The sequence below is a fragment of the Equus przewalskii genome, chromosome 5, assembly GCF_037783145.1.
Source record: "Equus przewalskii isolate Varuska chromosome 5, EquPr2, whole genome shotgun sequence".
Classification (NCBI taxonomy): domain Eukaryota; kingdom Metazoa; phylum Chordata; class Mammalia; order Perissodactyla; family Equidae; genus Equus; species Equus przewalskii.
The window spans coordinates 30,924,410-30,938,147 of NC_091835.1; the positions used below are offsets into that span (position 1 = coordinate 30,924,410).

General features: G+C 35.8%; 1 protein-coding gene across 50 annotated transcripts in view; it reads right to left on the reverse strand.

Annotated features, from left to right (window-relative positions):
• Positions 1-13,738, reverse strand: part of WNK1 (WNK lysine deficient protein kinase 1) — a 163,836-nt gene that overhangs the window by 40,566 nt on the left and 109,532 nt on the right. For 23 of the 50 annotated variants that reach the window (XM_070620411.1, XM_070620410.1, XM_070620425.1 and 20 more), the window contains exons 7-9: positions 12,530-12,863; positions 11,550-11,737; positions 3,268-3,351 (exon numbers count right to left, since the gene is read on the reverse strand). In XM_070620411.1, the coding sequence (XP_070476512.1) occupies positions 3,268-3,351; positions 11,550-11,737; positions 12,530-12,863 (606 nt within the window). Of the gene's footprint in view, positions 1-3,267; positions 3,352-5,546; positions 6,783-11,549; positions 11,738-12,529; positions 12,864-13,738 lie in introns of all 50 variants that reach the window. The other 27 variants (XM_070620388.1, XM_070620386.1, XM_070620385.1 and 24 more) reach the window with 2 other exon arrangements.

Genomic DNA, 13,738 nt, shown 5'->3' on the forward strand with positions numbered 1-13,738 from the left:
AATATGGTGATTCCCTTCTTTACTAAGGGAAAGGGATAAATTTGAGAAAAATCCTCACCTTATATTTGGGCATATAATTACCTCACCCCAACCCCCATTAATGCAGAACCATGCTTACATCAAGACTCAGATTCAACCAGCTCTTTCCTGAACGTCTACCTTGACTTATTTGTGTTCTAGCTAAACTGAACTAAAAGTTTGTTTCTGACTCACATTTTTCTACCTTTGTGCCTTCTACCTTGCTTAACATTGCCCTTTTTAAAAATTTTGGCCTAGAATAGTCTTTTATTCTTACCTCTGAGTCTAACTTATAATCAGAGACCAGCTCAAATGCTCCTTCTTTCATAACGCCTTCCTGATATCACCCACCCTGCTCGGACGAGATGTAATTTCTCTCCTTCTATGACATAATTGTATAGCAGTTAAATGGTGAGTTGTGGAGTCAAGCGACTTGGATTTAGATTCTCTTTTAAGCTGTGTAAGCTTGGGTAAACTACTCAGCTTCTTTAGATCTATTCTCAGCTTTCCCGTCTATACAACAGAAAGAATGATAATATCTATACTTATAGGGCTCATATAAGGATTAAATAAAAGGTAAATATAGGTAAAGTGGTTTGAAATTGTATATAATGTTAACTGTTATTATTGTTTTGTAGGAGTTGACATATATGTTTACTAGATTATTTAGGTTCCTTGAAAGTAGTCATATCTGGTCCATCTTGGCAGATCCTCAGTGCCTAGAACATGGCCCTTGAGAGGACAAACTCATTTAAGGAAAAAACTGTTTAATTAGTTGTAGGGGGTGAGGACTGTCAAAAATGAGCAGTTTTATAGACCTATTCCTTTACTCTGCTAAATTAATTGAGAAGCATGTATGCCAGTTATTCCTTAGAGTATTCAGGGAGAAGTGGCACCTCTGTGTGGGCCAGGAGTATATAGTGATTTTTTTGTGCACAATTTACATTGGCTAATAGTCAACACTTCAGCCAAACAGGTATTATTTAGCATAGCAGCTGGCATCATATTTTGCATAAACTTGTCTCATGAAACCAGTTCAAACAGCCTACGCTGACTGTGTACTATCTGTGGGACACGGGTGCTTGATGAAAAAAATGTTTACGAGCCTCACTGAACAGAAAATTAAAAAATACCTGAAGACTCTAGATGCGCCCTATGGAAGAAATTATTAAGTAAGTAAGCTAGCTCGTGACTTTGCTTCCGGCTTCCTCCTGCTGGAAAAAAAGTTTTCCAGCAGGAGGAAGCTATTTTTGGTACCTTACTAAGATACAGCAACCACTAGAAGGCACTCTTGATAAAAACATAAAAAAGGAATCTTTTATTCATTATATTCCAGAAACCCATGAAATAAAGTAAATTTCAGCTAAAGTACATTTCTTTCCTCACTGTAATAAAACTAGAAATATGGTTCCCTAAGGTGGGCTTTGGGACCTGACAGTATGTAAAACAAAAATCACATCTAAAAATAGACAGACTCTACCCATATAGTATAGAAGGTTTACAACTTTTCTTTTTTCTATATGAAACCCCAGTAGCTAAAACAAATAAATGCAGGTTCTTGGGTACCTTTTTAGAATATAAGTCCCTGTAGAACTTTAATACAGAAAAAAGAACACTATTCTAGAAATCTCGAATTTTTAGTTCTATCCACTTACTGGCTATGTGACTCTGGAAAAGTTATTATTCTAGATGGCATAAATTGAAAATAAGTCACAAAATAAACTGTATCAAAAAAAAAAGCATCACTGAAACAAATTAATTTTTGTTTGTAATGTAGAGATCACCATTTAGCCATATTTTCCCTCAGAAGGGTCAACTACCTAATTCTTTTAACTTGACCATTTATGGAATTGCCCTCCCTTGCTCCCACACACTTTTCTCACTACTGAACTCAGTGACTTATTTCACTATCTTCTTCACTTGGTAGTAAGTATACATATATATATGCTCAAATACTAGACATATAACAAATTCCTTTGGAAAAGGAAAAACAAAGCACACACTTAAATTTGCTCAGTTTATTGGTGTTGGCCTGTGTCCAAAGAAAAGCAAATCAGGAGACTAGTACCCAAGATAGTGCTTCTGTTCTCAATTAGCTTTATGTTAACTTTTAATTTGTATTCTTATTTGGGGTTGTTAATTTAATTAAAATAGAATTTGTTAAGGTTGGCAAAAATGTGACTATTTGAACTTAACTATAATTATATATAGATTCAGATACTTATGTGGAAGAAAGGGCAGGACCAAGACAAGTACATAATTCCCAGCCCTTAAATTCTATAACATAGAGGTGTTTGTCACAGAGTAAATGTATATATAACCAAATTAATCTTATAGAATGAACATCTTAATCTTAGTAGTATCAAATGACTACCTGATCACACACTGGACTGGAAGCAGACCATCTGTATTAAGAATTAAAAGTTTTGTTTCAAAAATTAATAGAAACAGAAGCCAATTCATAATTTGGTGGTTCAAAAACACATTTCGTAGAGAACTATCAATGAAATAGTTCATTGGGAAGTTTTTATGACCTGTGTAGTGGCTACAAATTTTATTTGAAACAGCGAATAAATATTCAATTGTGCCCAAAAAAGCATTATTCTCACGCAAATAATTACTATTAACTAATATGAGTGATGAACCATAGATAATTAATTTTAGAATTACCAGTTTTGCTGTTGAATACATCAGCATTGTATTAACCTCTTGAGTTCCTTGAACTTTTGAAAACAAATTCCCCAAATCAGAAGTTTAAAATAAATTTTAAAAGTTCATGAAGTAGTTGTTCTTAGGCTTTCATTCAGTGCCTCTTAGCATAAAATCTGATACTCCATCCCACAGATTAGAAATAATTACAAAGGAGTGTAGTATTGTCAGAGTCAAGCAGAATGAAAGTGATGGCAAAATGCTCATAAAAAGTTATGAAAGTAGAAAGAAAATTGGTATTCTTTGTACTATTAAATTATGTGTAGAATCATCTGTTTAAGAAGGCAGATAAGTTATAACATATCAGTAACAATGCTTCTTTTGAATTTCAATATATGTCTAATCTAGCAGATTGTTCAAAAATACATTAAATAAAAGAGATTCTCTAAAATGGTACTGGACACAAGGAATATTATTTCTCTTTATTTTCCTTTCAAAAATTTAGCAGGCTATTTACATCAGGAATCTAAATCGTGAAAGATATAAAACAGTGTTTTGGCTACTGCTAATCCATAAAATGTAGCAATGAGTTGTTCTCACCTGCTGAGAATGTTGTATGGGCTGGGAGGATGGAATGCCTGTTAAGCTACTTGAGGATGGCTGACCCTGGCTCTGCCCCTGTGCCTGGAGGAAAGAAGTGAATACAACAAATCAGAGAAGCCCTAAGGTAAATGCACAGAGAGATCAGGCTTTTGCAATAGATATTTAAACTCCTGAGAGTGTGCTTGAGCAAAATGAAACATTAGCTTGATTAAGGATGTATGGGAGACACTGTTGGGGCACCTCTTGTAAGGAAAGGTTAGAGAAGCATCCTATCACAGAACATATTCTGATCCCATTCAAAAACCACTGATGCTTAAAACCTAACCTACCACTGCTGCTCAGGCTACAACTTTAGCTGGCTAAAATATTATAAGATTTGTAATAAAATTATTACTGAAAATATAATAACCAGGAAAAAAGTAATAAGACTATCAATGTGAAAAAACTCTGTATCTGAACAATTAGAGAAAAAAGGGTATTTGATAATGCTTATTTGATTCTTTCTGCTACTTCTTGTAGTACTATGATGACTTTTATGAAAAAGGTAAAAAATCTGTTATCATCATTAACTGCCAAGTACAGAGAGCAATGGTTCTCAACCAGGAGTGATTTTGCCCCCCTCCCTTAAGGGGACATTTGGCAATATGAAGACATTTTTGGATGTCACAACTGGGGGAGGTGGCTGCTACTGGCATGTGGTAGGGAGAGGCCAAGGATGCTGGTAAACATCCTACAAGGCATAGAACAGACACCCACAATGAAGAATTATCCAACCTAAAACATCAGTAGTGTTGAATTTGGGAAACCCTAACCTAGAAGAAGTCAAAGTTAAAATAAGTGAGAAATAAATGCAGGAAAGATAGGTAAATTAAGGAAATGAAAAGGCCCACCTTTGCTGTTCCATTTCAGTTTAGAGGGGTTTCCTTGAAGCTAGCTTGGATATGACATCCCATTCCACTGCATCTTAACCACTGTAAGTATTCATTCTTTCTGCAATATGTCTGTAAATTAACTACCTGATATTTGAAATTTTACTTCAGAAAATCTGAAGGAGAATGGCTGGTAGTACGTTAAGATTTACAGCACAGACTGACAACTAGTGTATCAATGTGAATATACTGCATGCTTCTGCAGTATACTTCTCAAGTTTCTAGATCTCCCTGTTTCTTGGTACTATTCTAACTGATACTTTCTGTACATTTTCAGAGTTGGTTATGCCCCTGATGGGGGAAGAACATAGGAAGAAAGTACAAAGAAGAACATATATTACTTTACAAAAGAGTGGAATATTTAAAAGATCCAAATGATGTCTTGAATATATAACTGCAAAGTCTCCTATATAGATTTTATAAGACTTACACATTTAATAAAATATATCAAAGGAATATAGGAAATAGTTAATACTGACTCCACTTCGTGAATCCTATTATGTCCATTAGTCTTTTTGTGCGAGAGTACATATGCTCATAGACATAAATAACAAGATTTAAGTTTGAGGAAAAAACCAAGGCCTAAGATATCTAATATTCTTTAGCTTGCAACATATATGACAAATTCTTAAAGCAAAACAAAACCCTACCACCCACTCTAGATTATAACTTAGCTGCTAAAAATTACAATCAGTCAATTTCAGGGATTAACATTTTACTTGGACATATAATACAGTGGCTCGTTTGACTAAATTCCATTTTAAAAAGACCTCTTCATTTGTTAAGACAAATTCCTAAGATGTTTTCTTTTTCTGTCTTTTAAGATGTTTCCACACTAATGAAAATTTTGTGTATTCTTAATACTACCAGGGAAAAGAAAAGTATTCCCTATCTTCCATTCTTTTCATTTTACAGAAAAAAAATGCTAACCTTTCTATTTTTATAAAAAACTAACCATATTTGTCTCTAGGGAGAAAGAAATATTTCGCATTAGTATTTGTAAATAATCAATGATGAGTCAACTTTACATTACAGACATGTGCATTTTCATTACTAATTGAAAATAATCTACATATGAATAGAATTATGACAAGTGACTAAAATTCTAGTTTTTGTGTTCTCTTTTCCAAGGGTTTGCACATATTATAGGTAAGCTTCTCTCTGTACATATTAGGCAGCTTCTCTCTCCTGTTTGGTTCTTAAATACAAGCAGTTTATAATCCCCCCCAAATGGAGAAACTCTACTAATAAAATTAAATAATATTCCTCATAAATGGAAAGGAGGGATAGAAAAATTAAATGTAATGGTAAGGCAGTTTAAAAGAATCGTGGAAGTTTTCCTATAACCTGTGGATGGAGTGCGGATCCTCCTGAAGAAACTGAGGCAGATAAAACCTGCTGAGATGTGGTTCCTTGGGGAAAACAGAAGAAAAGTGGGGATTCTTGTAACACTGTCTGAGGCAGACGGATATAGGGTAATGAGACGTCAGAGCCAAAAGGTGCAGCTGCTCCCCCTGTAGGGGGAGGTGATTGAAAATCACTGGGGTCTGAAGAAGTAATTTGTGAGGAATCACTGGAATATTCTGGGCTTCCTATTGGCCAGTTCTGTCCGATAGGCTCTACCACAGAAACGGTCAATTCTGGGGCATGGTAATTATGCTGTTCTTCAGTCACAGGCTGCAGGCCGCCATGTAATCCAACTGATTGAGGAGGTGGTTCTTCCTGATTCAAGTCCACTGCAACCTGCAGATTTCGGTAAACACGCTGAGGTAAAACTCCTCCTTCTCCTGAAGAGGAGCTTGGAGTGTGAACGTGAAACTCAAAAACACAATTGCTTCTGCTCTCATTGTTATGAGTTAACACAGCGGGCGCGGAATGAGGAACAAAGATAGGGTGAAATTTCAAACGTGTAGCATCTGTACTGATAGGTGCAGAAATACTAGAGAGGGGAGATCCTGGACTCAATCCAGAATCTAATCTTAAATTCTGAAGGTGTCCTACCAGGAAAGCCTGTCCAGATGGAAATTCAAAGACAGAACTTGAGGTAGGGCCCCCTTGTACTGGCTTCTGTTCAGGTATCTGTTTCATATGACTTGACAGTACTGGTGAGTTGTATGGAATACCCTCATACTGTTCTGCCACCTGGGTCTGGTAATGTGCCCCAGCTAGATACACTGCTTCCTGAGGAATAAAATAATGAGCTTCTTCTGATAGTACTAGTCCAGGTCTATAGTCACTGTAAACTTGAGTTGGTTCAAACATAGGATGGACCTGTATCTCACATGGCTCTCCAGTTATTCTATTGGCTGTAGTACCCAACATAACTATGGCCTCTGGTGTCCAGTTAGTTGAGCTGCCACCAGGTGGAAGAAGATTTTGGCCAACAGTCCTCAGCAAGGGTTGGAAGTGGTGAGTTTGGGCTTCCAGGAAGGAGGTGCTCTTACGTCGCTGGGAAATGGCCACCTTCGGTGGACAGGTGGGAGGTGGTGAAAAAGAAACTGGACGTTCATGAATAGTTGGGAAAAATATCTGTGATTCTGGGTATGTTGGGGTCCCCCCACACGGATGCGCCATGGACTGAGGCTGTATCAACATGAATAAGACAAGTAATTCATACATTCATATGTGAAATTACATTAGACATGCACAACTGGGTAGCTAGCTCTGTGTAACCCTATGAAATGGTTACACCAAATTTATAATTAATAAAGAAATAACAATGCTTTTTGGAAATTATGTGCATAGTAAAAATCCATTAAATACATCCAGGGTCAATAAAATTATTTTGTGAGACTCTTTGCATTAGATAAGAGCTGCTTTTTCACAACTTTCCTCTTTCAAAGGAAATGGAAGAATTTAACTAAGTAGTTATTCTGTTTTTACCCACAATTAATATGCTCATTCTTAAGACAATGTAAATTACATCAGTGGAAAAAGAGTTAAAGGAAGAGTTAGAGTTAAAGGAAGACAGTAAGTCCAACAATTTTCATACCATAAGAAATGTGCTTCAATTTAAGTTATTGTATAAAGTATTTCTATATTCTGTATTCTTATTATGCTGTGCTGTGTTAGGGGCTTCAGTGTTACTTTCTTATCAACTAAGAGCATGCCTTCTAACTAGAATCAAAAGAGATTTTTGGTGGATAGTAAAACACACAACTTGACAAGTGATAGAAATGTCTTTCCTGTCTATTCCAAACCAGATGCAGTTAATTTTACCACACGAAACATATCCCAGATGCCAAATCAATGAATGCCCACTTTTCTGATCCTAGTTAAGCGTTGAATAATTTGGTGTTCAAATTAGGTGAAAAGGATAATATAAATAATAGCTGACTTGATTTAACAGCACTTTTTGTTCACAGGAGTTCTAGATTTAAGACTCTAAATTTAGAATCATACCTTGCCAAAAGCAGTGTACACTGCAATAGCTCACTTTCATGGACCCTTTTTTAAAAGAGTAGATCAGTCTCATTTTTTCAATAGGCTAGACCCCATCAAGTGAGCAAACGGCTCAACTGTTACTTCCTCACAACAACTAAAAGGTTTCTATTTTGAATCAAAATGCTCTATTTTACTGTTGTTTATTTGAGTAGCCCAAAGCCATAAAGCAGTATATAGTTAATCATTCTCCTGGGTAAAAATCTGAAGATTTTGGGATCGCTAGATCAAAATGTTAACTATATTCTCTATCTGGAGAAGCAGCAGCAAGGTCCCACAGTATTTAAAACAACCTTAAAAGATAAGTCATTTATAGACATGAATGGGGCCAAAGAAAATCATACGTACTATATGTGTACTTAATGTATTCATTAGCGTTAAGGTCCCACCTTACTCAAACTAAGAAGAAAAACTTCCATGAAGGAACATCATGTGGCCTTTTAGTTTGCTGACACAGCGTTTTAAACAGCTAGCAAATTAAAACCAATTTTCACTCTTCAATTATTCTTCACTGACTATGGGAAAAAATGGATTCATCCAGCTTCATCAGTTTCTCTTTAGAATAAAGTGAGAGAAAATGTGTTTGAGTAATGTCTGATAAAGCGAAAATTTGCTTTTGATTAAGCTAATAAGTTTAAAACTAAATAATACACATATTCTTTACTAGGATATGAAAATGCAAAGATTTGTATATGTCACTGGGGGATAGGAGAATATTTTATTATAGTTAAATTTTACTGTGCACCCACTGATATGTGCCAAGGGTGTTACAAGCATTCTTTCTCATTACCTCCTTGCTGTTTTTTCTCTTTAAAGCCTTATAACAAAAAAGTGTCCTACAGGAAGAACTGGTATCCTAAAAGCATAACATATTACTAAGTTAAGTTCTGTTCTTTATATAATTTTTATTAAAATTCTTGATGCCTGGATGTATTCATTGGTAATAAATTTTCATTTGTCAGGAAGTTTGTTACATACAGTACTGACAAAGAGGGAAGGCAGGCTGGAGCGTCGGTGCTTGCGCTGAGAGGCAGAGTGCATAGGCAGGACACTCTCCAATGCTTTAGAAAGCTTTTCGGCAAAAGTTTCCTCAGGGGCAGTCCGAAGGAGGGAAGGACAAAGAGGTGCAGACAGCACTGGTGGTGGGGTGGAAGGAGCACTGGGAGAGATGCGGGACAGAAAGGGAACAGCAGAAAGATGGGGAACACAAACCGACATGCTACGGCCGCGACGAGGCTAAACAGAAAACAAACACACACATGAAAAACACAGTACCTTGAAAACAAAATAACCAAATGTACAATGATAACAGGGTATAGTTGACATAAAAATGTTTCATCCTCCCCAAATTCCACAAAGCCAACTTTTTTGAGGCGAGATATAATTCCACAAAGCACACCTCGCAGATCACCACTACTCTCTCTAGACTGTTGGTCAAGCACAGGTTTTTTTAATGAACAATCACGATAATGATCAACTATTGTCCTAAGTATTCTGAAATAAGATCAATTGTTATGAGTGCCTGAATAAGAAAGACTGACCAACTGAGGTAGCAGAACACACAGGGAAAACAATGACTATTGGCTTGTAGTTTCCATAAACTTATTAAGATCAAACAAGAATGAATTCTATTAGTTTAATGTACCTTATAAGATGTAGAAGATTTTCAGACTAGGTTACTTTGCAGGAGCTCTGGAAACATCAGAAAAAGCTTCTCAATTCTATTTTAGAAGGCTTCAGACTAAAAAAGCTGTTGGCTTACAGTATTTTATCTCACTTGCCTATCTTTATCTGTACAGGTAAAAAGTAACCTCTACTAGGAAAAGCATTAGCTTTCTAGAAGTAACTCACAATAGATACAGGAAACAGTCTGTATTTCTATTAAAGTAGTCAAGAGAAAAATATTTTAAATGTGAATCTCTAAAGGATAACTTAAAAATTTTTTCAGGCATATCAGAGATTCAACTTAGGTTAACAAAATTTGAGGGATCTTAACATAAAGGTTTTAATACAGCTACAAAGCAGTACATCTAACACTGAAGGCTGTCGTGAGGAAGTCTGTTATTTCCTTTTAGGTACTGTGAATTGTGTAACTAATTACATCTTCTTTTCCCAAACTGGCTGCATAGAATGCTTTGAGTCAAATTTGTGGCCTACTGGTAGCAAGTATATAAGTATCATCATATCATTACTTAGCTTCATTCCTGGTTCTGTTTTTCTTCACCCTTGTTTCTCCTTTATCCTAATTTTTAAAATTCCACTTATAATTGATACATTACTGTAAGCCACAGTAAATTCCTTCTAGAATACGAAAGGAACAGAATTATAAAATTTCAAAAAACCCTCAATGTTTAGTAACTCTTCATGATACCGCCACAAAATATTATCATTACAAGGCAAGACTGTCATTAACAGTCTGCTTTTAGAGTATCAATAAACATAGCTATGTTTGTGGCTCAAATATTTATAATCTTCATAAATGATCATTCCATTTCCTTTTCTAAAATAGAGACCCAAGGTTCATAACCCTGTGATGAGGAAAGCCAAGAGATTAAAAATAGTTTTTAAAAAATCTAGTTATGATGATCCAGAAAACAATCAATCAGAACAACAGTAGAAACTGACAAGAAATGCCAACAAATAATAATCGTCAGATCAGAGAAATATCTCTATATAGTCTTTATAAAGTTCTTCTACCCTACCTAATTATTTTAAAGGTCAAAAAGTAGACTGTTAAAACATCAGTGCATTAGCAGTTTTCCTAGTGTTACTGTGGCCAATTACCTTGAGACCTAGCCAACGCAGGACTGATGAATGGACTCAAATAAACGTCTTTTACTCTAAGCTGTAGAATAAAAGACAAGAGCAAGTAGAAGTATTTTCTTAACAGAGAAAGATTTTCATTTAATGAAGAGCAAGAATTCCACAAAATTCAGATTATAAGCTTTCTGAGAGAGAGGGAATATCTTTCTGCCTAAAGATCTCACTAAACAAGTGCTATACAGTGACCAGTTACTCTCTGATTGCTTCCTGAGGCAGCTCATGTATTTTATTTACCTCTGAAGACTTATGGAGGGTCAACAAAAGAAATGTGGCATTATCTGATGATCTACTTTAACATTTTCTATATGAGAAGCAAGAGTGGCTAATATAAAACATGGAGTAAGAATTGTGTGTATGTGCATGCGTATGTGTGTGTATGTATACATATATATTAAAAATACATAAAATAATTCAGTAAATAATCTCCATAAGTTGATTCAGAAAATAAATCAGTAATAAAACACATACCAAATAAAGGGAAAAAGCAAATGAACATATACTGGGGAAGGAACTTGTGTCCAACACAGACTTTAAGGCAGGAACACGCATAGCAACTGATGATTAAACACAAGCGCTAAATTAAACGGTCATACAAATAAAGGATTTCTTCACTCTAGAGTACTCACATGCAGCATTCTATAATCATTTGAAGGTCTTACCTGTGTTTTATACAATAAAAAAATCTTACAGAAAATACTTAGTAATGCTTTTAATAAGTAAGCTTTTGAAAAACTCTTCTCATCCCCACTCCCAAACCATTTTCATGTCCAACTTATGCTGCTTTGAATAGTCTCAACAAGTGCTAAAGAGAGCATTATCTTTAATTGAATGCAGATTAGTCTAATCTTGTACATAGTTTCTCCACATAGGAAGTTCAGCTGATTCCCACACATTACTGCATAGATTCTATTCTGTGTGAACCACTCCAATTATACTCTATAATAAACCTAATTCCTTTAGAAATACACCATTTATATTTTCTGCTTCATACTCATGCTGTTCCTTGGATAGTAGGAAGAATTTGCATTTAACACATTATCTATTGGCTCTCATTTCAGGCTTACACTCTCCTATGCAGTTACTTACCATACTTGAGGGTGGATATACCCCATGGGGCTGAGACTGTGCTTGGACAACAGAAGCTGTATGCCCTGGGAGAGTGCCAGTAGAATGTGCCTGTTCATGTTGGGAACCATAAGAAACAGTCTGTTGGCTGCTCACTCGAGATTCTGTGAAGACAGAAGATCCCTGACCACTGTCAATGGTCCCATCAGCTGAAGGAGAAATGAATTGCCAAAAAACAGAGAGAGAGAGACAAATTACAAAAAGGAGATTCACATTTTCCCATCACAAAACCATGACTTCAGGGTTAATTAGTTTTATCTTTGCACAGATCTGAACTAAATAAAAAGTGACTATTACTTACTTTACTGAGTAGATTTCTATGTTTAAATGAGGGATCCATTGGAAAAAAGTTTTAATGTCTTTTAAAAAAAATCCCCTGGCTATCGCATACTCATTACTTGAAGATTAAGGGAAAGACAATGGAATGGTGTTAGTCAGCTTTAAGTTTGACACAGCTTTCAAAATCTTAACTTTGGAGACCAACGGGTTCTTAGTATTAAGCAGGTAGTTCAATTAATAACTAATGGTCTCATTAGTTTCTAGCTTATAAGCTAGAAACTAGTAAAGTTATTCAGCTTTACTAAGAGTTGAACCAAATTAACGGGTTCAATTATAAGTGGCTAAGATAAACTTGCTCATTTTTCATTATTAATTACATTTTCTTTTAAGGAATTGTGAAAAGTAGAAATCTACAAATCGGAACTTCTAAGATATTAGAACCTATAGAATTACTCTATTTACTAATGACGTTTCCTCATCGTCCAACCCTTCTATTTGGTTACTCATGGACCTTAGAATGAAAAGGTAGAAGGCAACCATTTCAAACTTCTGATATGTTGGATTCATAATTCAAAACCAAGAGGCCAGTGTAAAATGAGGAATAAGAAGATAAGTCAATGAGGAGTATCATTAGCATACTTGTTCACGTCCCAAATACTTACATAACACAGATATACTAGGCTGTTGGTACTGTAGTTGTTGATGTTGATCTGCCTCAGGTTCTTCAGGTTCTACTTGTGTAGAAACTGAAGCTGAAGTGGTTGAGGCAGCAGGGACGCTGGTGCTAGCAGAAGGGAGCTGCTTGATTCCTGCTTGGGAAGCACTTGACTGTTGTTCCACCTGCTGTTTGAGACTGCTCTCTTCCTGCTTTCTTTTTTCTTGCTCTTCCCGCACCAACTGCCGCTGCTCTCGTTTTCTCTTAATTAATGACACTCTATCCTTGATGGCTTTCGCCATGGTCTTGTGATCACCTTCACAGACATACCCAGACTCTACCTACCGTATAAAAGGGTGCATATTAGGAAGCAGTGGAATATTAAAAGAAAACAAAGCAAATATAAAACAAAAAAGGTACTTTTGGAGAGAAAAGTAGAGAAGACAGAGAAGAAAGAATTCTCTAAAGACTGGTCTTAACCAAACTGTGAAAGTACTGGTTTGCGTTATGCATTTCCCCATCATCTTTGTAGAGACTCACAGGATGGATGTATCTTTATTCTTTACAATAACAAAACAGTGAGGAACCTAAAAATCAAAGTTGTTAAACCAAATAAGGCTCCTTCTATTCTATTTATGCAATTTCCTGCTTATATGTAACCATTAACTTCTGTTGCTTTTACTTCCTTTCACTAGGCAACCACTTAACTAGATAAAACAACTGTGGTAAAAGTAAGAAGGTTAAAAAAAAAAACAAAACAAAACACAGCCAGCCCTGATGGCCTAGTGGTTAAAGTTCGGTGCACTCTACTTTGGCAGCCCAGGTGTGGTTCCTGGGCGTGGAACCACACCACTCATCTGTCAGTAGCCATGCTGTGGCGGTGGCTCACATAGAAGAACTAGAAGAACTTAAAACTAGAATACACAACTAGGTACTAGGTCTTTGGGAGGGGGGGAAAAAGGAACCTCTCAAACAGTTATAAAAAACTAAAAATTAAAAATAAGAATCTCTTTCATACCTGACTACTTCTCAGAGGCAACTACTACTAAATGGTTCTTATAAATTCTAATAGAGATAGTCTGTATCTTTGCATAGTAATGGCTATTTTAGGTACTATAGCAAGCCTAAAATTGGTGAAGTACTTCCTTCTTGAAAAGTAGTCTTTTAGACATCCTTCAAAAAATGATTCACCAAAGGCTGCCAACTAAAAATTGAT